Source organism: Pteronotus mesoamericanus, unplaced genomic scaffold (genome assembly GCF_021234165.1).
Source record: "Pteronotus mesoamericanus isolate MK-2021 breed Mesoamerican mustached bat unplaced genomic scaffold, CSHL_Meso_final contig_82, whole genome shotgun sequence".
Taxonomy (NCBI): Eukaryota; Metazoa; Chordata; class Mammalia; order Chiroptera; family Mormoopidae; genus Pteronotus; species Pteronotus mesoamericanus.
In genome coordinates, this window is record NW_026555265.1 from 9,425,590 (window position 1) to 9,449,302 (window position 23,713).

General features: G+C 39.5%; 1 protein-coding gene across 1 annotated transcript in view; it reads right to left on the reverse strand.

Moving 5' to 3' along the window:
- Window positions 1–23,713, reverse strand: part of SLC9A9 (solute carrier family 9 member A9) — a 507,378-nt gene that overhangs the window by 82,899 nt on the left and 400,766 nt on the right. The window contains exon 14 of the mRNA XM_054585160.1: window positions 16,252–16,331. Within this exon, the coding sequence (XP_054441135.1) occupies window positions 16,252–16,331 (80 nt within the window). The remainder of the gene's footprint in view (window positions 1–16,251; window positions 16,332–23,713) is intronic.

A 23,713-nucleotide genomic window follows, 5' to 3' on the forward strand; every position in this document is an offset into this window, starting at 1 on the left:
CCCTCTCTGTGTATTTACTCCCAGTGAGGGACATGTAGCATTTCAGACTGCTGTTGAGCAGAAACAAAGTTATTTTCCCCGAAGAGCTTGTAGTTGAACTTAAAGAGCCTACCTGAGGGGGGTGGTTTAGGAGATAGCCTTTGGCCCCTGCAGAGGCAGCTGTGCCAGGCTAGCCCTGCAAGCCACTGTCCTTGGGCAGAACCTAGGTAAGCCTTACCCACGGACCCAGGGAAGAGCTGCAGTGTAGTTAGGAAGAAGGGTGGGGAACATCAGTTCATGTCCTTGAACAATAACAATAGCATCCCTCTATTGAGGGCCTATTTTTTTTTCCTCAGCCTTATGCTACTCTGAAATTTAATATTGAAAATCTCACGTAAGTCCTGAAAGACAGGCATTATTATCATAATCATCATCCCCATTTTACAAATTAGGAAATCAAGGTTCAAAGAGTTCAGCTAACATTCCCCCATGTCACACAGCTGGTAAGTGGCAAAGATCTAAATCCAGCTCTTTGACTCATGTCTCCTGCTGCTCCAGGCTAATGAGTTTGAAGTTGACTTGGTAGGATATGGTGTCACGGCTCTACTCATAACATAAGTTAGCCTGAGGGTTAATTTAAGCAAAGTCTACAAATAGGAGCTAGGTTGATGAGACTGAATTTTCAAAAAATACTAAAATAAGTGTTCTGCCTCTTTTTGAGTAGGATGTTGATTGTGGAGCATTGTCCTAGGAGAGAGAAGCTTAGAAGAAAGAACACGTGCACTCTAAGTTCTAGAGAATACCACTTGGGATGCCAGACTGGTTGAGTGGCTTTTTTTTTTAACCTTTTATTTTATTTTTTAATTGTATTTTTTCCATTACCATTTATCTCCCTTACCCAACCCCCAACCCACAATGACCACACTGTTGTCCATGTCCATGAGTCATTTTTTCATTTTTGCTCTATATCTCTACTTCCTAACCCCCTTCTCCATAGCTGTCAGCCTTCTCTCTATCTATGAGTTTGTCTCCATTTTACATGTTAGTTCAATTTGTTCATCAGATTCCACATACACATGAAATCATATGGTATTTGTCTTTCTCTGACTGGCTTATTTCACTTAGCACAAGGTCCATCCATGCTAGCACAAAGAGTGAAATTTTCTTCTTCTTTACAGCTGACTAATATTCTATTGTGTAAATATCCTATAGTTGTTTTTCTATTCACTCATCTACTGATAGGCACTTGGGCTGCTTCCTTATCTTGGCTATTGTAATAACGCTGCAGTGAACATAGGGTGCAGTGAATTAGTGTTTGGGGCTCCTTCAGATGTACTCCCAGAAGTTGGATTGCTGGGTCTAAAGGCAGATCCATTTTGAATTTTTTGAGGTATCTCCACACTGTTTTCCCCAGTGGCTGCACCAATCTGCATTCCCACCAACAGTTTTGTCCCAAAGAACAGACTCTATAAGAATATGGAGCAGGTTTGTAGAAATATGCTTTTACCTGGGGGAACCAACCACTCATCTCTCCCCACAACATTAGTCTCTCTGCCTCCCCTGTTTCTGTGATTGCGGAAGCAGAACACAATCATGAGTGATGCACCCTTCACATCCTGGGAACGTCACCTCCCTGGCCCTTCCTCTCGGCAGCCTGGATACTCCCATGAATGTAACATCTAATTCCATGCATTTTTGGGGCCAGAGTTTTCCAGCACCTATCCCTTTCTATTCTTATTGCAACAACTCTTATTTAGGCCCTTGTGACTTCTCCCTAATCAATGCTGTTAGATCAATCTTTCTAAACTTGTGTCCACCAAAATCATCTGATTCCCCATTATGTACGGAATCAAATCCAGACATCTCCACCTGGTACTCAAAATCTTTACAGATTTCCCTAAATACAAGTTTTTAGTCCCTTCTCTTAATAGCCAGACCTATTAGGAGAACAACCCTGATGTGCCAAGCTACCATCTCACTTTATCCCAAGCTCATGTAATACTGTTCCATATTCTCACTTGTACTTGGGAACGTTGCTTTGCCTGGAAAAACTTACATATTTGTTTACATATTACATATTTGCTTTGCCTGGAAACACAACATGCATATGTTGTGTTTGTTCTGTACTTCCTAGCTTTCAAAGTGGTTTCACTTAACTTATTCTACTTGAAAATTATAGTTACTATGGGGCAGACATCATTATGCTCATTTTAGAGATTAGGAAATATTGGCTCTGCGCAGGCCTAGAACCTGAGGTTCCATAGCCAAGGGGCTGAGGCAAGAATAGGAGGTAGCTTTGCAAATTCACTGTTTCACAGCTCCATGCTGCTTTTCTCTCTTTCATTGGGCCTTTCCTCTGGCTCCCTCCAATTTCTATTTGTGAAATCCTACCTTTTTCTCAAAGTCCAGCTCAAACTCACTAACTGTATGAACACTTCCAGAATCATCTGTAAGACACTGATGGTTCTCTCCTTTCTGAGCTCTTAACCAACTTGCCTGGCACTTCAAGCAATAGGCAGAAAGGCCTGAGCATTCCTGGGTAAGGGCTTAAGGCCAATATAGATCTAGGTTTTAAATCTTTTTGATCATGACCCCCATTAGGAAACACATTTTCTATCACAAACTAGTGTATACACACACCTAAAACAAATTTCATGAGATAGTATTTACTTCTAATTCTGCAATGTACTATAATATTTTCTCTAGCCCACCTTCATTTATTAAGAAAGTGCTGGTTAGAAACCCACTAAAATGATTTTTAAGAACCACTAATGAGTCCTGATCATCAGTTTGGGAAACTGGTTTAAAGCAAAGATTTGCAGGAGACTGAGCTAGCCAGGGAGCTGTGTTCATCAGGGTTTAATCTGTATTTCCTAATGGGAACACAAACAGTTCCAGCAGCGAAGCCAGGAAGGAAGGGCAGCAGCCGGAGAGGACCAGCCTCTGCTTGCTGGGAAGGTCAAGGATAAGGATTATTTTTTCCCAGCTTCATTGAGGAATAACGGACAAATAAAAGTTGTACATGTTTAAAGTACACAATGTAATGTTTTGATGTATGTGTATATTGTGAGTTCATTGCCATAATCAAGCTAATTAACAAGTTCACCATCTCATATAGTGAAAAATATTTTTTGTGTGTGATAAGAACACCTAAGATCTACTCTCTTAGCACATTTCATGTACACAGTACAATACTATTAATTATGGTCACTGTGCTGTTTTTCAGATCTCCAGAACTTACTCATCTTGCATTAACTGAAGCTTTGTACGCTTTGACCAACATCTCCCCATTTCTCCCAACCCCAGTCCCTGGTAACCACCATTCTTCTCTTTGCTTTTAAGAGTTTAACTTTTTTAGATTTCACAACAAGATGAGATCATGAAATGGTAGGGTTCTTAATGGGCTGATTTGGGGAGGAGTGAGGTATTTCCATTTCATAATCAGGTGTGTCCAAACTTTTGGCATTTCAGGGCCACAGTGGAAGAACAGTTGTCTTGGGCCACACATTAAATACATAAACACTACTGAAAACTGATGAGCAAAAAGATGGTTTTAATTAAATTTATGATTTTGTGTTGGATCGCATTCCCTGCCAGTAGGTCGGTAGGTCCTTGCCTTCAGGAGTGGGATTTTTGGGTGCCAGAGATCTGGAGAGGAAGATTTCTCAGTAAGACATATATGTAGACTTAGAGGAGACTTACATATGCATCTTTATCTTGAATAGAGCAGAAAATTAGCTAGAATTTTAAAATAATCAAAATGTAATAAAATTCTTTGTTCATATCTGCATAGTGAGTCTGAGACTTTTCAGGCCTATACATCTGTCACTGAATTTAGTATCATTTCAACTTTATGATGCACTTGATGTTTGCAAAGTACTTGTTCAATTACCAATGAACAAATTATTTATCTCCTGAGCATTTCAGTTCAGGGAAGACCTGAGGACTTTAGACTAAAAAAAAAAGGAAAAAATGGAAAAATAATTCATCAAGCTAAAGACAAAGCTTCTGAGATGGCGCTGCTGGACTTGTTTAAGCCCCCTCTTGTTTAAGAGGGGTACCTGGGGTCCTCCCTCCCTCTAGGGCCCAGATTCTGCCTGCTGGCATGGAGCAGGGGAAGGAACAGTACAGGCTTGTCGCCTGCAACCCAAATGCTAGGAGGAGTGAGGGGTGCCAGAAGAGACGTTCGCGGTTGCTGGGAAAGGCTAGTGAGGAAAGGGACAAAGCAGTTACCATCTTTCTGTTCCAGCTGTTAAAGATGTGATAATGGACTAGGAGTGACTTGCTTAGGAGTCTGTATTTATAAGACGGAAATAAACTCTCACCAAGTTTACAGGCAACCGGTGAGTGAAACCCAACCCACTGGTGGATTTCAAGGAATTCCAAGGAAATGGCTTCAAAGGATGTAAAAGGCAGTACTTTGAGGATGTGTGCATTTCCTTTGGAAAAACTTAGCTTTCCCAGGCTTCTATCCCCTACTGTTTTCAACCTTTCTCATCTTGCAATACACATAAACTAATTAGTCAAATCTGCAGCCATTTATTTTTGCTTACCAAAAAAAAAGGTATAATTTTAATTCGTTCACACTGGATGGCTATTGTTATTTTGGTTGTTGTCATTTTTTTTTTTTTAATTTGACGATCTAAGGGAAAAGAAGTCAGTGCACCTAACTCAATAGTCAGGCATTGCATGTTTAAAAAATCCTTGCAGCACACTGGTTGAAAGCTGCTGTTCTATATTGAAAAGCCCACAACCCTGTCCCAGAAAGCTGAGCAGGGCCTGAGGGTGGCATTTAACTTATCAGTTCAGGAGCAAAAAAGCAGCCATTTCTTGGAATATGAATTTGAATTCAACATTTTCTGTTAGATTAGTTAAAAACCTCTGTCAGAAATTCTCCTGTTTCTGACCATAAATAGATAACTGAAATATTAGAGCGAGTTGAGAAACTGAATTGGCTTTTTAACTAGAAAACATTCTGGAAGACTGTAACAATTATACCACTGGATCATTTTCATTAGTGGATGTTAAGAATCAGTGTATTAATGAAATGACACATTTATATTTTAACACATTTATATTTTGAAACACATACTGAGTGATCCAAAATTTCTTTCAAGAAAGAATGAAGGCATTCATGTCCTCAGTTTTATCCACAGAAAACTGGCAGGTGTTTTCAGGAGCTACTGTCCAGAATCATTTTAGGTTTTACTGTTCTCCCTGTCACAGCACCTTCTACGTGGTCATGTGTTTTCTTCATTATAACTAACTGAACTGTGCGACTCTGTATTGAAAGTGTTTTGTTGTCCTCCTGCTCCCCATTCTATCCCATGGTAACTCTCCAGGTTCACTTTCCATCCATCCAGTCACCCTGGACTCTTTCCCAAACACTTCACAGCCTGATTGTGCCTATACCTATGCTGTTTCCTTTGCCAGAAAGCCCTTCACATCCTCAGCCCAGCTCCTGACAGATTCTTCCTTTTTAATCCCCTTTTCCAAAGGTACGTCTGTGTGGCTTTCTCAGTTCTCCAAAGCTGGTTAGTTGGATATACCCCACTCTGGCTTCCATAGCACTTTTGCTGGTAACTTTAATACAGTTTTTAATGTGCTGGTGGCTGCCATCTCTACTCATGAGGATGCTGGCATCCTGAGGGAGACCACGATCAGAAGAAGCTGGAAGATATATTTTGAGGGGCGGGGGATGTATAGGGGAGAAGCAAATTACTACAAGCAAATTAAGTTAAAAGAGTTGAAAAAAATTTAAACAAAATATTTTTTCAGGTGAAGAAACATTAAAATTAAGTCCAATTCTGGAAGGATAAAATGTGTAGGTACCCCATGAATGACTGTCATACAGACGAATCAGACTCGTGACAGAAAGGAAACTTCAAAGGTTCTTTGGCCTCTGACATATTGCTCTACCTTTAGTTATCTGAGCCACCAAACAAAAACATAAAATTAATGCCAACGAAAGAGAAGTCCGACTTCACCAGGTATAGGGAATAAAATTACAGTGAAGGGGAACTCTGACTTCACCAGGTGTGGGGAATAAGCATTTCCTTCTTGGCTTCAAAGGCCGACGGCAATGTCCTCTGGAAACTATACTTTTCTCTGCATCCTTCCAAAGCTGGGTCTTACAGGTAGATTTGTTCGGCACCCTTCAGCTATTCATGGATCCTTGTCATGGGACTTTCCTCCAGGCTATTCCCTTTGCTCAGAATGCTCAGCCTCCCTCTCCATTGTTTAATTTTGTTCCAGGAAATCTCCATTCCTTCATGGACTCTTCTCCACAGGACTAGGAGAGAGAACAGTATGTATGTCTCCAACATCTCCTGCTTCACTAACCACCAGCACACTTCTCTATGTGCTCACGCTTATTTATGAGCAGTCATAAGGTTATGTCATCGCCATCTACCTTGTGAAGTAAACTTATTTAGGGGAGGGCCATGTCTGCCCCTGTGTTTTGTGCTGTGTCTATCACAGCTTCACATGCAGATGAGGGCTAGATACTGTCCTCATGAGAGAGACCCTGCCTCATCTCCCTGTCAGGTGATAATATGTGAGGCTGGTAGCCATGACATGCTGACAAGATGTCTCTGGTAGCTCATGAATTTATTGGCAGCCTATAAATGACTTGGCTCCTACAGTTGAAAAGGAGTGACCAAGCAGCAATTAAAGAATATTAAAAAAACAAAACAAAACCTTTTTCTCTAAGGGAACTAAGTGGTGATGGAAGGAGGCTTGACTACGTATACAACATACAGATAATGTATAATAGAACTGTACCCCTGAAACCTATACTATTTTATTAACCAATGTCACTGCAATAAATTCAGTAAAAAAGGATGGGTTAGGAGAACTTCCAAGCTGGTGAGCATGTGGAGACTGGAAGATTGTTGCGCACCTGGAGAGGACATGGAGGCTCTGCGCCCTTTCCCACACACCTGGCCCTATTCATCTCTTCCATCTGGCTGTTTCTGAATTATATCCTTTTATAATAAATCAGTAACCTAGTAAACAAACAAACAAAAACCCTAAATTTAAAACTAGCAACACTGAGGTAATACATATATTTTTGTCAGTCTTATCATTTTTTTCCTTCTTCTTTTTTTCCTCATAACATGATTCAATACTGACCCAGGACACTTCAAATATAACATCACACTGCTAATGACAAAACACACAGCTTCACCTGAAAGGTGCAATTGAAAGATTTCCTTTATCACAAGAAAGTACAAGAGGAGTAATTATCATCAAAGGCTTGTACTGTTTCCATTGTGGAACGGAAAAATTGCTGCACTTCTCTGTCAAGTCCAAATTGCTATCTGTGGTGTAATTTTAAGAAAAATAACTATGAGATGATGGACTATAACTTAGAAAAATCATAAATAAAACAATTGAATGTGCATAATAGAGGACACAAAAGGACTACCTAACACCCAGCTACATCCATTTACTCAAGATCAGGTAAGAAGATTTGTATCTGATTTTATAGTCTAAATGGAATCTTTTAAAAAAATATTTAAATAAAGACTGAAGAATTTGTTATGGTATTAAAATATGGCTGTTACAACTAAAAATTATTACAAGCGCACAAAATAGTGGACACTTTGGTCACTCAGAGATAATAAATGATGATGAATACTAAGCACATGATTCTTCCCTTTAAGAGATTAGACATCATCAGGTAGTAATGATAACAGAAAAGCTAACATTATTGAGCACTATTTTAGAAGGTTTTTGTTAACCCATGAGGTAGAGACTTCTATTATTCACATTTTACAGCTGAGAGACTGAGGCACAGAGAGGGTAAACAACTTTGCTAAAAATACACAGCTAGTTAGCGGATATGCTACAAAAACAAATCAATGAATTCTGACTACAGAACCAGATTTTTTTCTATTTGATCAAAACCAAAAATAGAATGTCTAAGTGCATCTTCTTTTTTTTTTAAATCCTCACCCAAGGATATATTTACTGATCTTTAGAGAGAGAGGAAGGGAGAGAAAAAAATAACATTGATGTGAGAGAGAAACATCAATCAGTTGTCTCCCATATGTACCCCAACCAGGCATATCGAATCCTCAACCTACGTATGTGCCCTGACTGGGAGTTGAACCTTCAACCTTTTGGTGTACAGGATGACACTCCAACAAACTGAGCCACCCAGCCAGGGCTCAGTGCATCTTTCTTTATACCACATTCATGGTCTTGAAGACATCTATAAGTCAGAGTTTTAAAAACAGAACCATATTGGAATGTAAGCTTTGTGAGAATTTGTCAATGGCTGTATCCCTTGTGCCCAGGACAGTGTAGCTCTTGATAAACATATTATGAATAAATAAGCAAATGAGGAGAGTCTAATATAGTGCTTTGCAATGAGAACATGCTCCACAGATGTGTTTTAAAAATGAATTGAGAGGAATTTATTTTATGAATCCATTCTAGAAAAGGGGGAGTTACCGTCTGATTTTTTATTTTCATAAATTCAGATTTTAATATTGTTTGCTTAAAGTGAAGATAAAATGAGACAGCATTAAAATTTTTGCAGGGAAAAAGACAAAACAAATCAGGGATGCAAAAGCTCACAGAGTCCTAAGATTATTTTAGAAAACTCAGTTAATCAACTTGGGACCTACAATTTTTTACAGTCACAGTGGGGGGCCCAACATGTTTGGGAAACAATTCCCGATGTCATACTTGCAGTCACTTTTCAGAATTCCAGAAGAGTTGTAGTCTAGCTATGGAAAACTGCTATGTATTTAGGCCATACAGTCTTGAGAAAACTGCAGTGTTTAACTGTTTTCATATGTTTGGGCTCTGAGAGGCCAGTGAACCAATATCCATCAGTAGAAAGCTGTTTTAATAACTAGCAAACTTTTGCAATGGATTTAGCTAAAACAAAACATAGTATTTTTTATTCCAATTATATGGAAGATGACATCAGGAAAGACCCTAGTTATGACTTAAGTAAAAGACAGCTCCTGTTTCCAGGTATTGTGAACATTTCCCAATACTGGTTCTCACGAAAAAGTCATAGGAACACATGGATCCTGGAAGCAAGGATTTTCTTTTAGTGAACTTTAATTTCATTTCACTGAGGTGCTAAGTTGGGTTCTATCTAAAAGACCTTTCTACACCAGCACCTGTCAGGACAAGGATGACCAGCAGTCAAGCTGAAGCCCCTCGGGATTAACCACCTGGGTGGGCGTGGCAGCTGCAAGCTCGCTCTTCCCTACAGTCACGTTCCCCGGGGGGCGGGGGCAGGGGGCAGCACTTCCAATGCCATGTGCACCCTCATGTGGGATGCCATGGGGATGTAATTACAAAGAGTCTTTAGAAAGATGGTTGCTTATGCTTGTTTAAAATATTTTGACATTTTGGTGCTCTCTGAAACCACTTGTGGCGTCATCTCATTGCATTTTGTAAGTGAGGGTGACATGGTTTTAAATTGTGGGTATTCTAAAGAGTCCCTCCCCCCATTAAACTCTGGTGATGCCAGAGTCTCTCTTTCGTACCCTAAGGACCACCTGTCATTTCAAAGGGCTTTAGGGCCATGATTCATTTCAATAAAGCAAATAAGCAAGACTTCATGAGAGTCAACCATGCCAAGCCCACTTGCTGCTCGGCCTTCAGTACTAGTATATCGCCTGGCACATAGTAGGCACTCAATAAAGCATTCATAGAATGAAGGATTTTTTACTTACATCTTCTGTTATCCCTTCTGCTGCTTTGAAGGTAAAACAGAGCCTACCGATGACTGCTGAAGTTGGTGATGGTAAAGACCCATCACAGAAAACTGTCAATTGCATGCCACCCACAACAACAGCATCATAGCATCACACATATTGATGTTACCAGCAATCAGCGGATGAACCACTGAGCCAGGTCCTTTAGATTCTTCAGGTAGACGCTGACTACTCTGTTGATTATGGATGCTGGCTCCCAGTTCATCAGTGACCTTGCATGTACCTTTTTACTCCTTTGGGCTCAGCTTCCTCATTTATAAGACCAGGATCACAGACCTAACATTCCTTGTTCCTCTGAGAGTTTTTTTGTGAAGTAAACTCAAGTCATTCACAAGGCCACGGTATTACCCAATAAATATTCATGGATGGCTCGGCTAGTTAGAATAAGAAATAACTGCAATGCAGTGATCATCATTTAAAATGGAAATTATTGCTCACAATATTCATACCTATGATTTAAAATAAGCGTGACTATGTAGGATATAATGAATTCTGCCAAGTTTTAGGAGGGGAAGTCTTCCCACTCCCACTCTCTTTTTTTTAAGACTGCAGTGCCATTACATTTAAATTAATTAAATACTTGGGCCCAAGTATCATTTTAAATGATCCTGATGCTCATGTTTACTTTTCCTGGAATGCAGCCCCAGCCTGTTACATTTTGATACAGCAGGGGGTCTGGTATCTTCCACTTTCCTTGCCAGACTCTTGAGTGGAAAACTCATCCACACATACTGTATGAGCCTTCCATTCTGTTGGTAATACCGCTATGTGCTTTTCATTCCAAACCAGTGATGGGAAGGAAGTCTCCATCCACGTGGCTTTATGTAATTCTGTTACTGTGTCAACTTGCCAATCCATTGTTATCTTTGCACTTTATTCACACTTATGTAAAATGTTGGCAACCACATGATCATCCTTATTTTCAGTTGATATCAGTATACAGGAAGTGCTAAAAATGATTTTAGGCTGCCTTTTTATTTTGGAAAAGGTCATTCTTATCTGGTGTCATTCACATTTGTAGGACTAACACATACACATGCTTAAAGGGAGACACGATAACTGACGGAATGCAGGAGACTGTAGGAAACAGGCAGACCAGCAGGGTCATTAGTCATAGTGAATAGGGCAACATAAGATTCCCACACCAGCTATGCAACAGTGTGAGGCCAAGGAAATCGCTTTATCTGATGACTTAAGTTCTGAATATAAGGGCCTCAATTCCTACTCCTAAGCTCCTTATTATAAGAGACTGTTAGTGAGGATAGCAGGTGGCCCTAAAATTTTGAGTTTTTATATGAATAAAGTAAGCACATAATAGGTGAGAAAATATATGTTCAAAAATCACCCAGACAGGAGTGGCTTCTAAGCCAGAGCAAGGCTTGAATGTATCAAATCAGATATACTTATTAAACCTAAGGAAGGATGGGCCAACCGTTGGAGGTCAGTGAGGTGGCTGTCCCCTGCCTGGGGAGAGGGACACTGCGGCTGGGGAGGGTGGGTGTCTACATGTGGTATGCCCTTTGAATGCCAAAGAGCAGCCTGCATGAAAAAACTAAGATTATATCTAGTGTGCCTTACTCTGCTTTCAGACTCAGCAACCTGCAGATAATTGATTGGATTTTCCAGCTATATTAATGTCTAGAATAAAGGTGCTCTGGATAGCAAATATTGCTTCTTCCTTCCTTTCCTTTCCTTTCTTTCTTTCTTTCTTTCTTTCTTTCTTTCTTTCTTTCTTTCTTTCTTTCTTTCTTTCTTTCTTTTTCTTTGTTTCTTTCTCTTTCTTCTTCCTTCCTTTCCTTCCTTCCTTCCTTCCTTCCTTCCTTCCTTCCTTCCTTCCTTCCTTCCTTCTTTCTTTCTTTCTTTCTTTCTTTCTTTCTTTCTTTCTTTCTTTCTTTCTTTCTTTCTTTCTCTCTCTCTTTCTTTCTTTCTCTCTTTCTTTCTTCCTTCCATTCATCAAATATCTGTTGTGTTCACCATATGCCAACCATTGTTCTATGCTTAGAGGACACATCAGTGGATGAAAACAGACCCAAATCCCTGTTTCCAGAAAGCACATATCCTGGTCAGATGGTGATACATGTTACAGTGAAAAATGAAGGAGGGAAGGGGTGAAAGAAAGAGTGTTCCTATTGGGATTACTAATTTAAATTGCTTTTAAAAATTTTATTTATTGATTTTAGAGGCAGAGACAGAGAGAGAGAGAGAGAGAGAGAGAGAAATGTTGATTTGTCTTTCCATTTATTTATGCCTCCATTGGTTGATTCTTGATTCTTACATGTGTTATGACTGGACATTGAACCCACAATCTTGGTTGTGTCAGGACAAGGCTCTAGGTGAGACACCCAGCCAGGGCCCAGACTGCTAATTTAAATATGGAGCCAGGAAGCTCTTAGTGGCAAGTTGGTGGAAGAGATGTAGGAGGAGGCATGCGAATGTCTGAGGGCAGAACCTACCCAGTGGAGGGAAGGACCACTGCAAAGGTTTGGAAGTAAGAATGTGCTTGGCATGTCTCAGGAAGGCCAGGGAGCAGGAGCAGGAGAGGGAGCAAGAAAGACACTAGGGTTCACATTGTAACCTGAACCTTCTCATGACTGAGAAAGAATATTTTTCCCCAAGGGAGTACATATAATGATTTAGGAATTCGGTGTTTGTTTTATACTTGTGCCTCCTTTGAGCTTGGCTAGTGTGCATCTATATGAAATTAAACTATCTTGGAGGCTTTTGCATATTTAGCTTTCTACCCCTGAAAAGTCAAGGACCTGACTCAGAAGCTTGGGACTTCTTTATGGTGGTATTCTTGGGGTGACCAACAATGATCCCAACCTTATCACCCCATATATCTTTAATAGCTGTTTGAGATGTGAGCTCTACACTATACAATGTGAGCAGTCTTGATTATCCACTGATGTAATGGTGATTTTATGAACAGGTAAGGATGGGGTTTTACATGTAGACAGGGATATCACGGACATACAGCTTTCAAGACAAATTTCATTAAAGTTCATTAATGGTCTTTAGAGTGAGGCAGATATGAGCTTGAATCATGGAATTGACATTAGCTATGAAATCTTAAGAAAGTTAAGTTCTCTGAGAGTTTGTTTCTTTCTCCTCAAATAGCATGCCTGTAAGAATTTAATTCAACAAAAAGAGTGGTTATGAGAATTAAGTGAAGTAACGTACCCAGCAGCAAAGCACTGGTTCTCAGGAGCAGTTCCCTTTCTTACCTCCTCCTTCTCAATTTCTACTTTGCACTGCATGACTCAGAGTTACTGCTCACATTGACTCATAATGAAATCTTAATTAATCATCAATTTTCGCACCATAGGCTTCCAACAGCACTCTCAAACAGGGGAGCTCAGGTTGTTTTAGCAGAGGCCAACCCAATCAGCAGTCTGTTTGTGTTGCGCTACACTCCCTACAGAGCTGTGGAGGTGAAATGAAATAATAAGAGTAAGATACTCAGTGTTGCACTTGTCCATTGTTCGCCCTCATCAAATGTTAGTTTTTGTTACTTTTGTCCTCCTGCAGTTTTGAAACATTTTTAGGGAAATATATTAATTATGCTATGAAGAAGTAAAAAAAGTAAAGAAAATTATGGGAGCAGCAGTGGCTTGTTTTCTTGATAGCGATGGTGAATTTAGACAGTCTTTTTCTATCCTTGCATCTGAATATTGGGCATAAATTGAATGTGAATTGAGATTGTGATTGTTAGTTTTATGTGCCAACTTGTGGGGGGCCTCATCCAATTAGGTGGGAGGCCTTAAGAGCAAAGCTGAGATTTCCCCAAGGAAGAAGTTCTGCCTCAAGACTGGCATTGGCTCCTGACTGACAGGTTCCAGGACGTTGACCCGCCCTACAAATTTTGCACTGTCCAGCCTCCACAATCACACAAGCCAATTCCTTGGAAAAAAAAATCTCTTTCCCATGTACGTATGTGTGTACATGTATATGTATGTATGTATGTATGTTTTTGTATATATGTGTGTATACATATGCATATGTTTGCATGTATATGCATATATATATGTGTATATAGGTGCATATATCTATTTGTGTGTGTGTGTGTGTGTGTGTGTATCTCCTACCAGTTCTGTTTTTGTCTCTCTAGAGAACCCTGACTGATACGTGTGCATATGAAGCCTTATTTATTCTTCTGTTTCTTGTCAGTAATTCTTTATGATGTCTCATTTGCATGATGCAATTTTACTGAAAAGAAACTTGAGCAGCTCCAAACTGCATAATCAATTTTTTTCAGCCTCACAACAATTTCTTTTTGGACTGGCCAGGCCACCTGACCCTGGAGGGGGAGGACCGCCCCTCCACTGGCGGGGGTCAGCACAGACTACAGATGAGGTTCATGAGGCACATTACCTGGGCTCTAGGGGGACAATAGTATAAATATAATGCCCAGGGGAAAATTTGTCTCTAAAAGTACAGATATATCAAGAAGTCACAGAGTGGAAACTGGTTTATTTGCTACTCTCTGGATATGAATTCCAAGGGTAACTAGGATATTAAAACTTTGTTGTCTAAGTGAAAATATGTTCATGAAGTGATGATAACACTGAAACTACTAGAATGAATGCACAGGAGGACAAATTACCATGAGAAAGGATATCATTGAGCGTGTAAATCTGCTTTTATTTGTTGCTAATCTGTCCATAATAATATGGACATATAACCCCTGCTGAAAAGTAAGATAAGAATTTAGACGTCATCTGAATTTAAAGCCACTATTCCACGCCTAAAACCTGGATGGTTTCCCACTTCATTTTCTTGTTTTAAAGTTACTTTTTCCCCTTTATTCCTTTTCCTCATTGTAAAGCCTTCCTCACAGCACTGCCAGAATTTGAACAAAAATATCTTTGATCTCATTTCCAGTTTACCATTTTCTTACTCTACCCTTTGTCATAACCAAGCAACCTTTGTGTGTACTCTTTAGTTATAAATTCTTTTAACTTTTTACAGATCTGGTTATCAGACACTTTAAACAGTAACAGGGGAAATTATGTTTTCAGAAGAGAAATTAACCAGGAACATTATTAACCAGCATAATGTTGTAAGAATCAGCCTCCCCCAGGAAGCTTTGGGTAGTTAATGAGATAACAGAACCTCCAAAAGATAGTTAATGGCCAAGAGAAACTGCTTTTAAGGTGGTAACAACCTACACTGTCCATAAAAGCTCAAGATGGAGCAAGGCAGAATATCTGACCACAGGTAACAGAGCTATGGAAAAAAAAAACCCCAAAAAGTGTAGCCTCAAAAAAACCTCTACTTTCTACTCTCCATTTTTGTAATTCTTGGAATGCTCTACTTTCTTCAGAATTGCTTTCTAATCTCACCTTGTTTTACTTTTGCTTATACTTGCCACCTTCAACTGGCTTCTCTTTACTTCATTCTTACTTAGTTTTTGTTCTACGTAGTCATTCCTTTAATTTGCTTTTCTTTTCTTCCTACTGTGAATTTCCTGTATTTCTCTTGCCTCCTCTCCCCTTTCCATTTTTACCTCTTTTTAATCTTATTCTTTGAATTTCTTTTCTCTGTTCTTAATTCTCTTTCCTCTCCCACTGATCTGTTGTGGCTTTAATCATTGCTCAGAACCTTTAAAATCACCCAGTGACTGATGTTTTCTCCCTGAAAGAAGAGGGATTTGTGACTATGGAAAACCAGCTACAAAGACCCACTACATTCAATTTTCAGTGCAGTCTTTTCCTTTCTTCTGTGATGCTTTTGCTTGGGATTAGAGGTGGATTGCTTACTGGAGCTCACAATGGCAAAGTCCTTCAGGCCTGACTTATCTGCCTTGTGAGTCACACGGCAAGGTATGCCTGAGCCACTGAGTTTACACTGATTGCTAGAATTTTAAAATTGCCCTTCACTGGGAAAAACTTACGCAGGTCTGCCTGGGAGACCAACACGTGGCAAGGTGTGTCTGAACCACTGTGTTTACACTGATTGCTAGAATTTTAAAATTGCCTTTCACCGGGAATAGCTTACTCACGTTTGCCTGGAAAAGCAAGTGGTGTCATTTTATAATGACCGGAAGCGTTGTTCTCCTTGGCCCATTCATTCCCCCTCCTCACTCCTTCATTATTTACAGCATTAACAAAAGCACATGAGTGGGTTTGCAAGAAGGTAAAGGAGCTTTGGCTTGTCTCTCAGACCAACTGGATGAGAAGTAAGATCTTTACAAAGGCAAATGCAGTAAAATATCAACTAATAAACTAGATTAGTCCTTCAGGACTTGATGATTTTACCATCTGACATTCGGAAATACTAGACAGCCATGAAAACCCCAAATTCATTTCACTCTGAGAGATTTCACTTTAGCCTCTTTTAACACTTAAAGACGGACTACACAACTTCTCAATTTTTGAAATCATTGTTTTTGGCAAGTTTGGTTGTGCATTCACTTTACCTTTTGGCGTTTCTGGAAGAACTGGAATGCAAATCCCAGTGAGTAGGTGGTCAAAGTTAACCTCTGCCCTGCTGCAGGGCCTGCGGGAGCATCACAATCAAAGGATACTTATGGTCAAAGGTGTACCACATCCTGAAGAGCCAAGCACTCTCTGTTTTTGTTGTGCTTTTATTCAAGTTATTTGCTTCCTGGGGAGAGACAATAGAAAAAGACATTGCATGAATAATTCATATAAAATATTAATATGTAATATCAACATTAATATATAATATATACATTTTCACTCTAAAAACACTTGTCAAAGCAAATTAAATTTAAGTACATTAAAAAAACTTCCTAGGTATAGGTATTTCCATTGAAATGGTAAAGCAGCTGTCATGCAAATTAGCTCAGTGATCTGCCCACGTGGCTGAGACTCTTAGGGTGCCATTCAACATTTACTTTTCTTAATAATTCCTGTTTTATTAAACAGCTAAGAAATGTCACTTTTTGACATCAAATAAAAATGATATTTCTGTCAGATTGCTGTTGCGGGAATTTTGCAGTTTACTTCTGTCAGATTGGGATGGTATTTATTTATGTCTTACCAAAAGGTCAAGGCTAAAGAGATAATAACAGCCTAATAATTTTAAAACTAGTTCTCATTCAATTTCTTTTGGATAGGGTACCACCAAATGCTAGGGTTAATTTTTACTTTTTCCTGCTTCAAAACCGATATTCCTATAGGAATCCTGTAATAATTGAATGTGCTTGTCTCATTTAAAATTTTATTTTTCCCAAAGGGCCACAGGGAGAGGGAGGAAGTAAAGGAATTAAGGACAAAAGAGAATGCATTTGATGAGTGTTTATGTGAGAGTAACGATGAAAATGTGAGAAAAAGAAAAAAAGGTGAATAGCTTTTTGTGAACTTTAGAAACAGATGATAATGAACGTCCCAGGGTGGTGACAAGGAGATTCGGTGGCATTTTTACTTCTTTTGTATATCTCATTTTACATATTAAGATAATTCTAGGCTTCAATCAGTTATAATTATCCTTATCATTAAACTTATATCTTAATCATTTATATCTTCACATGGACTTCATTGCTTTGTTTGGGCCCACAGTTTCCATTCCCAAATTGTTTCATGAGTTCACAGTCCAGTAATAATGTGAACATTCTCAAGAAATTATGACCCAGGGAAGACAACAGCAATCCACTGGCTGCTCCAAAGTGAGCCCTTAGATGAATCCAAATTGATTTGCTTTCATTTTATTTTATTTACTTTTTGCCAATTCCCGGATAGTTCCATTGCTGGTTAATGATAAGGAGCTGAACACAATGGGCTGCATGCTGCTCTTGTAAACATGTGGATCAGCAGATGCTACAGTTTTATTCCTACAGATGAAATGGGATGCAAGAAAGCAAAATGTGCTTCATTTCTAGTCAGCCATTTTTCTTTTGTCTGACACGGTTGAAGCAGAGACTCAAAATAAAATTAAGATCTCATTTCAAACCTTGTACAGTTTTCCAAACAGCGTTCCCTAGTAGCCATTGTTCTACATAATGGTGATGGAAATTCTGTGCCAATCACTCAGGAAAGGATGGATAAAGCTGTGTTAAGCAGGTTTTTTATATACAGGACATCTTGGGGTGTTTCATATATAGGTGAGCATTGTAAGACTTCAAGAAGGAGTTGTTTCTCAAAGTTGGGCAGGGAACCCATTTCCCATCCCTAACTCCACTGTGGGACATATATAATCTCTTCATAGACATTCAAGTCCCACAGATCTGTTTTCTTTTTCTTTTTTAAATTTTTTTTTTTATTTTTTGACTGTTCAAATACATTTGTCTCCATTTTCCCACCACCACTTTCCCCCGCCCCACCTCCCACCCTCAATCCTTCCCCACTTGAGTTCCGCAGCTTTGTTTTCTGATAGACCCGGAGTGCCATGCCTTCTTATCTAGAGTTAGAATTTATTCATAAGTCATCCTCTTCCCCCAAAAAGGACACCAAAGTGTCTGGTTCAATTTCCATCCTTCTCTGAACCTTTCTCCATCTATTTGTATCTCAACAAAGGTGTCAGATTTGCAAAATCACTGCTGTACATAGTGTTCTCATCATCTTGCTTCATCTCCAAGTTGTTTCTACTCACCGTTTCCCCAGCAGACACAGCATGTTGGGGCTCAGCCAGCAGAGGCAGGTAAAAGTGCTCACCCCCAACTCAGCTAGTAAAAAAAGCTGTGGGCCAGCAGAGGAGTGTGGATCTCTCTCTCTCTCCCCCCACCCCCCGCCTCTCTCTCTCCTTTCCTTCAGGAACAAAAAGACTTACAGAATTTTATCCATCAACAGGCACAGGTAAATTTTGATAGCTGATAATATCTAGGGATGACACATAGTTATTGAAGAAAACTGATAGAAAGGAGTGTGAGCAAATTCTTGCTTTTTGTTAGGTTGTTCATTTTTAAGTAAAGATGGGCTCCGCAGTGCTGAGCTCGGCTGGCAGTCAAGGGCCCAGAATTCTAGCACCCAGCCTGCAGCAGCCCCGCTGAATCATATTTGCAGCTATGAGAGTTGCCAGCTATTGAATGCTCAGCTATTGAATGCCAGCCACATTATCCAGTCATTAACTTTCTGAGTCAATATTTTTCAGTTTTCACAACAATCCATCAAGGTAGGTCATGCTATACTTATTTTACAAGTGAGGACCTAGAAAAGATCGGAGAAAGAAAGAGATGAGACCAAAGTCACACAGCGAGCAAGCGACAGAGCTGGGATTGGAAAGCAGGATTACTGGGCTACAAAACTGGTGTTCTTACTGCTAATTTCTCACTCAGCCTCTTAACCTGGGAAGGCACAGGCACTGTATGATATGCTACTTGGGCAGCAATGTTACTGTCTGTAAAATGGACAGAAAAAAATCGTACTGGCTGCCTTTGAGGTCCTAATCATATGAAAATACTATATTTTATTAATGAAAACAATAACAATAATGGCTAACACTTGTTGAACACATACAATGTGCCAGACACTATTCTAAATGCTTTTCATATAGTAACTCTTAATTCTTATAACAATTTAATGAAGTATGTTCTATTATTATTCTTTTACAGATGAGGAAACTGAGGCAACTGAGGGCATGGATCAGCAGCTGAGATGCCTTTCATCTAGGTGGGGTCTCAGGGCATAAGTGGGAGCAAATTGGGGCGAAAAGGTATCTGAACAAGGAGCTGAGTTCAGGATCTTGGGGTGCTCATGGGGGCTGATACAGAGTAGCTTCTTGTACCCCAAAATATAATGAAAACTCTTGGCTACCCTCGGTGTTAGGAATGTCCTAGATTCCTAGATACTAGTTTTAGGGTTTCCCAGGTCTAGAATAACATGCTCCCCTGCCTTTTTGCCCCTTTTCCTTTCTATTCTATTCTATTCTATTCTATTCTATTCTATTCTATTCTATTCTATTCTATTCTATTCATTTTATTTCCTAAGTTGAGTATGTCAGAACACAAAAGCACTCCTGACAGGGCTTAAACTCTATTTCTGGCAAAACCTCCAGGGTAGTTTTTTGTCATTTGATGAGAAAAATTTTATGAGGTAGCATTTTGGAAAAATGTTAATGAACATAATATCTTTTTCAAACGTTATCTTACTTGGGATACTGGAGATGCTGTTCATTTTACTACTTTGTGGAGAAATAAACTGGGTTCCAATTAGGATACAACATGTTTTCCCAGGTGAGGGAGAGACCACTGATGGCTCCGCATTGATTTTCCTGCTGATCCTAGATAAAAATTTTGAGTGAATATCTTAAATATCTGTTGGCCCAGTTCTGGATCCATTCATTTATATTTCTGAGATTATGGATGACTTAATAACTTGGTTATGAAAGGCCATCAATAAATGAGGAGAAATAAATGAGTTAGTCTACTTTGTGCTCTGCTTGTGCACTGGAGGTTGAAGATAAATATGCCACAGGAAGGCCAGCCTTTGCAGTCACCCTGGAACAGGGATCTGATGCGGCAGCACAAAGGTCGAGCTACTGGGAAGGCTCAGATGAGTAGAGGACAGGAGGTAGCATCAATTTACCTGGCTTATTCTGAAGCAGAGATCAGCCCACACCCCAAGGACAATGGATGTGATCAGTCATCAGAAGTAGAATCTGGAATTTGGTGGTATTTTCTTTGTCATTAGAAATGTATCTTTTCCTTTGAGTTCCTTTATCAACAGGAAAAGTATGTGACAGGAAAAGTAGTATGAGTGTTGAAACAAACAGGATCCAGAAACTGCAGACCAAGATTTGAGTTCTGACTCTCTATGTTTACCATTTAATAACAAAACGCCAGCTCTTAGCCTCATGTTTCACAGCTGTAAATGGGAACTGGAGATCCAAAAGCACTAAATCCCAGTATTTATTTGCCCTTGATACCTCTAGAAGACAGAGTGTTTGATATATGTGCAATTTCTGGTTCCTTTATTATCCTCTGCTTCTGGGAAAATTTTAAAAATGACTGGGGCATTTGATACCTTTCTTTTTTCTCCTTAAACATGGGAAGAAACCAAAGGTTGGAAAGTGACTGAATACAGGAGGAAGTAAGTAGTTGTCTTTTAAGTGACCCCCTCACTCTTAGCACCGCCCCAGGGAGGGAGCAACAGAAAATTATAATGGTATTCTTTGTTTTAGGCTTATATGGACTCCTGAGAGAAAGAAAACAAAAGGCTCTGGCCAAAAATCTGTGAAAACAAGACATTGTTGTATTAACCTCAATGAAAAACAACTAAGCAAATGTAAATATATTCCTCTATCAATATTCGAATGTGAGGCCTTTGCTAAATGAACTGGATGAACTCTGCTCTGGGATAAGCAGATGGGATCACTCCTCATTTCAGAAGGATTCAATGGATCAAGAGAGAGAAAAGATTTTCTTTTGTATTTCTCAATATTTCACATTCAATATTAATGTCAATGTGAGTTGCATGGAATGTTAACAAAGACAAATAATTATCATAAACAAATCTGTGGAGCTTCTTATGGGCTCCAAAGTGTTTTTCAAGTAGTGCCTATGAGTGGGATTTGACGGCAGTACTTTGTCCTACCATCTTCCCCTGGTCTGAAATTATTTATGAAATAGTTTCAAGTTGATTATCTTGACTTTGTAATTACCAAGGGGAAGGCCAGCTCCTATGTCCCAAAAGAGAAATATTTCTAGCTTCTCAAGAGGGAGCATAATATAATTGAGAGTCAATAGGGTTTTTTTCTTGAAATTTTCATTTTGAAAGGTAAATCATTAATTCTTAGCCTCCACATAGAAAGTACTTCATACAAATATTCTCATCTTCCCTATGCCATGCTAAATTCATAAATATTCCCAAGAAAATCTAGTTAGATAATACATGCTTAGGGAGACAATTAGTTAAGGAAGGATAAAACTGTCAACATGACATATAGACATCATAGATATACTGCCAGATACGTTAAACTCATGGTTTAGCCAAAAGAAAGGGTCTGATTCAAATAACTTTGTCCAAATAGAAGATCCAAGTTAAGCCAGAGGAAAAGTGTTTGGTTCAGATGAATATAATATTGTGGTAGTTTTAAAATGTATATCCACACATTCTTTGGCATTTTTCTCTTTGAAAGGTGGAAACTTATTTTCCTTCCTGTTCTGTATGGGCTGTACTAAGTGACTCATTTTTAGTCAATAGAATGGACAGAAGTGACGGTGTGTTCTATCCAAGACTTGGTCATAAAAAGTCATTGTGGCTTCCTCCTTGCTGTCTCAGACCACATGAGGGAAGTCAGCTGCCATGTTTTGAAGACGCTCATGCAGCTCTATGGAGAGATCCTGTGGTGAGGAACCGAGTTGACTGGCCAACATCCAGCAAGGAGCTGAGGCCTCCTGTCAACATGGGGCAGATTCTCCTGCCCTGGTCAAGCCTTCCTAGGACTGTAGCTCTGGCTGACATCCTGATTGCAACCTCATGAAAGACACTGAGTCAGAAACATTATGCTAAGTTATTTTCAAGTTCCTGACCCAAAGAAACTGTGAGATAATAGGTGTGTGTTGTTTTAAGTCAGTAAATTTTGGGATAAATTTTATGTAGCGAGAGAGAGCTAATACGATGATAAATTGGAATCATAAGTTCTAGATATAAAAGACATTGTAGTGGAGTTGGGAAGAGATAAGAAATGATGAGGCATAACTGTTTGTAGTTTACGAAGTACATTCACAAAGGTAACGTATATACAGAGAAATTAAATGACTTGCTCAAGGACACATAGTGAAAAGAGGTAGAATGTGAACTCAGACAATCTGGCTCCAGAACTTCTACTCTAAACTGGTATTCTTCCATCCATCCATCCATCCACCTGTCCATCCATACATTGATACATACATACAACACACCCATGCCAGATGCTAATCTAGATGTGAGGAGGATGCAGCAGTTACCAATTCAAAGTCTTTATTCTCACAGAGCTTATACTTTAATGGGGATCTCATAATACCAGGGTAAACAACTATCTACCATAAGTTCCAAGAATGATAACGATATAGCAGGTAAGAAGACAGGAGAAAAATGGAGAGGCTATAAGTTAGTCAAGGCAGGCTCCTCTGAGAAAGTAACATTTGATCAGGAGGCTGAATGATATGCAGAAGAGAGCCACGTGGGATCTGGGTTGAAAATGGCCCAGGCAGATGGCTCTGCAAGCATTAAGGCCCTGGAGTCACAATGTGATGGTGTGCCTCTCAGGTAGCAGAAAAGCCAGCGTGGCTGGAGCAGAGGGAGCAAGGCAGGAATGAATGGAGGTGAAGTGAGAGAGACAGAGAGGGATCAGATTGTTGGCCATGGTGATTTGCTTTGCTTTATTCTGCATGTGATGGAGGCTTTGGAACTCAAAAGTAATAAAACAACCATTTTAAACAATTAACTTTTTTCCTATCTCTACTTTGCCAGTTGTTACGATGAGATTAATTTTCATATTTTTTCACATAATTTTATTTTATTTTTTTAATCATTTAGTGTTTATCCTTACCTGAGGACATTTTTTCATTGTTTTTGGAGAGAGAGGAGAGGGAAGAGAGAAAGGGAGAGAAAAATCGATGTGAGAGAGAAGCATCGATCAGCTGCCTCCGGAATCAAGGATTGAACCTGCAACACAGGCACATGCTCTGACTAGGAATTGAACCCACAACCCTTTAGCTACAGAACGATGCTCCAACCAACTCAGCTATACTGGCCAGGGCCACAGTTTTTTATTTTATTTTTTTTTAACCACTATGTTTCTTTCTCTATGGTCTCTCTTAATGCTAACTTCCCAATTTTATTTTTGGTTGTCATTTATGCTTGTGTGTAACCTGGGTGGATCAGTTCTGGTCACTGCAGCTCAAGACAGTGAGAGCAGAGCTGAGAGAGGTTCAAAGAAGGGCCATTTCGATAACTATGCCAGGGAGAGTGAAAGGACTAGGACTTCTCCAGTAGAGACCACAGTATGAAGGGATACAGCAAAGGGTCTGTAAAACTAGGAGGGGTGTGAGCAAGGTGAATGAAGACGTATTTGCTAATTCCCAGAAAACTTTCACCTGGAGTATC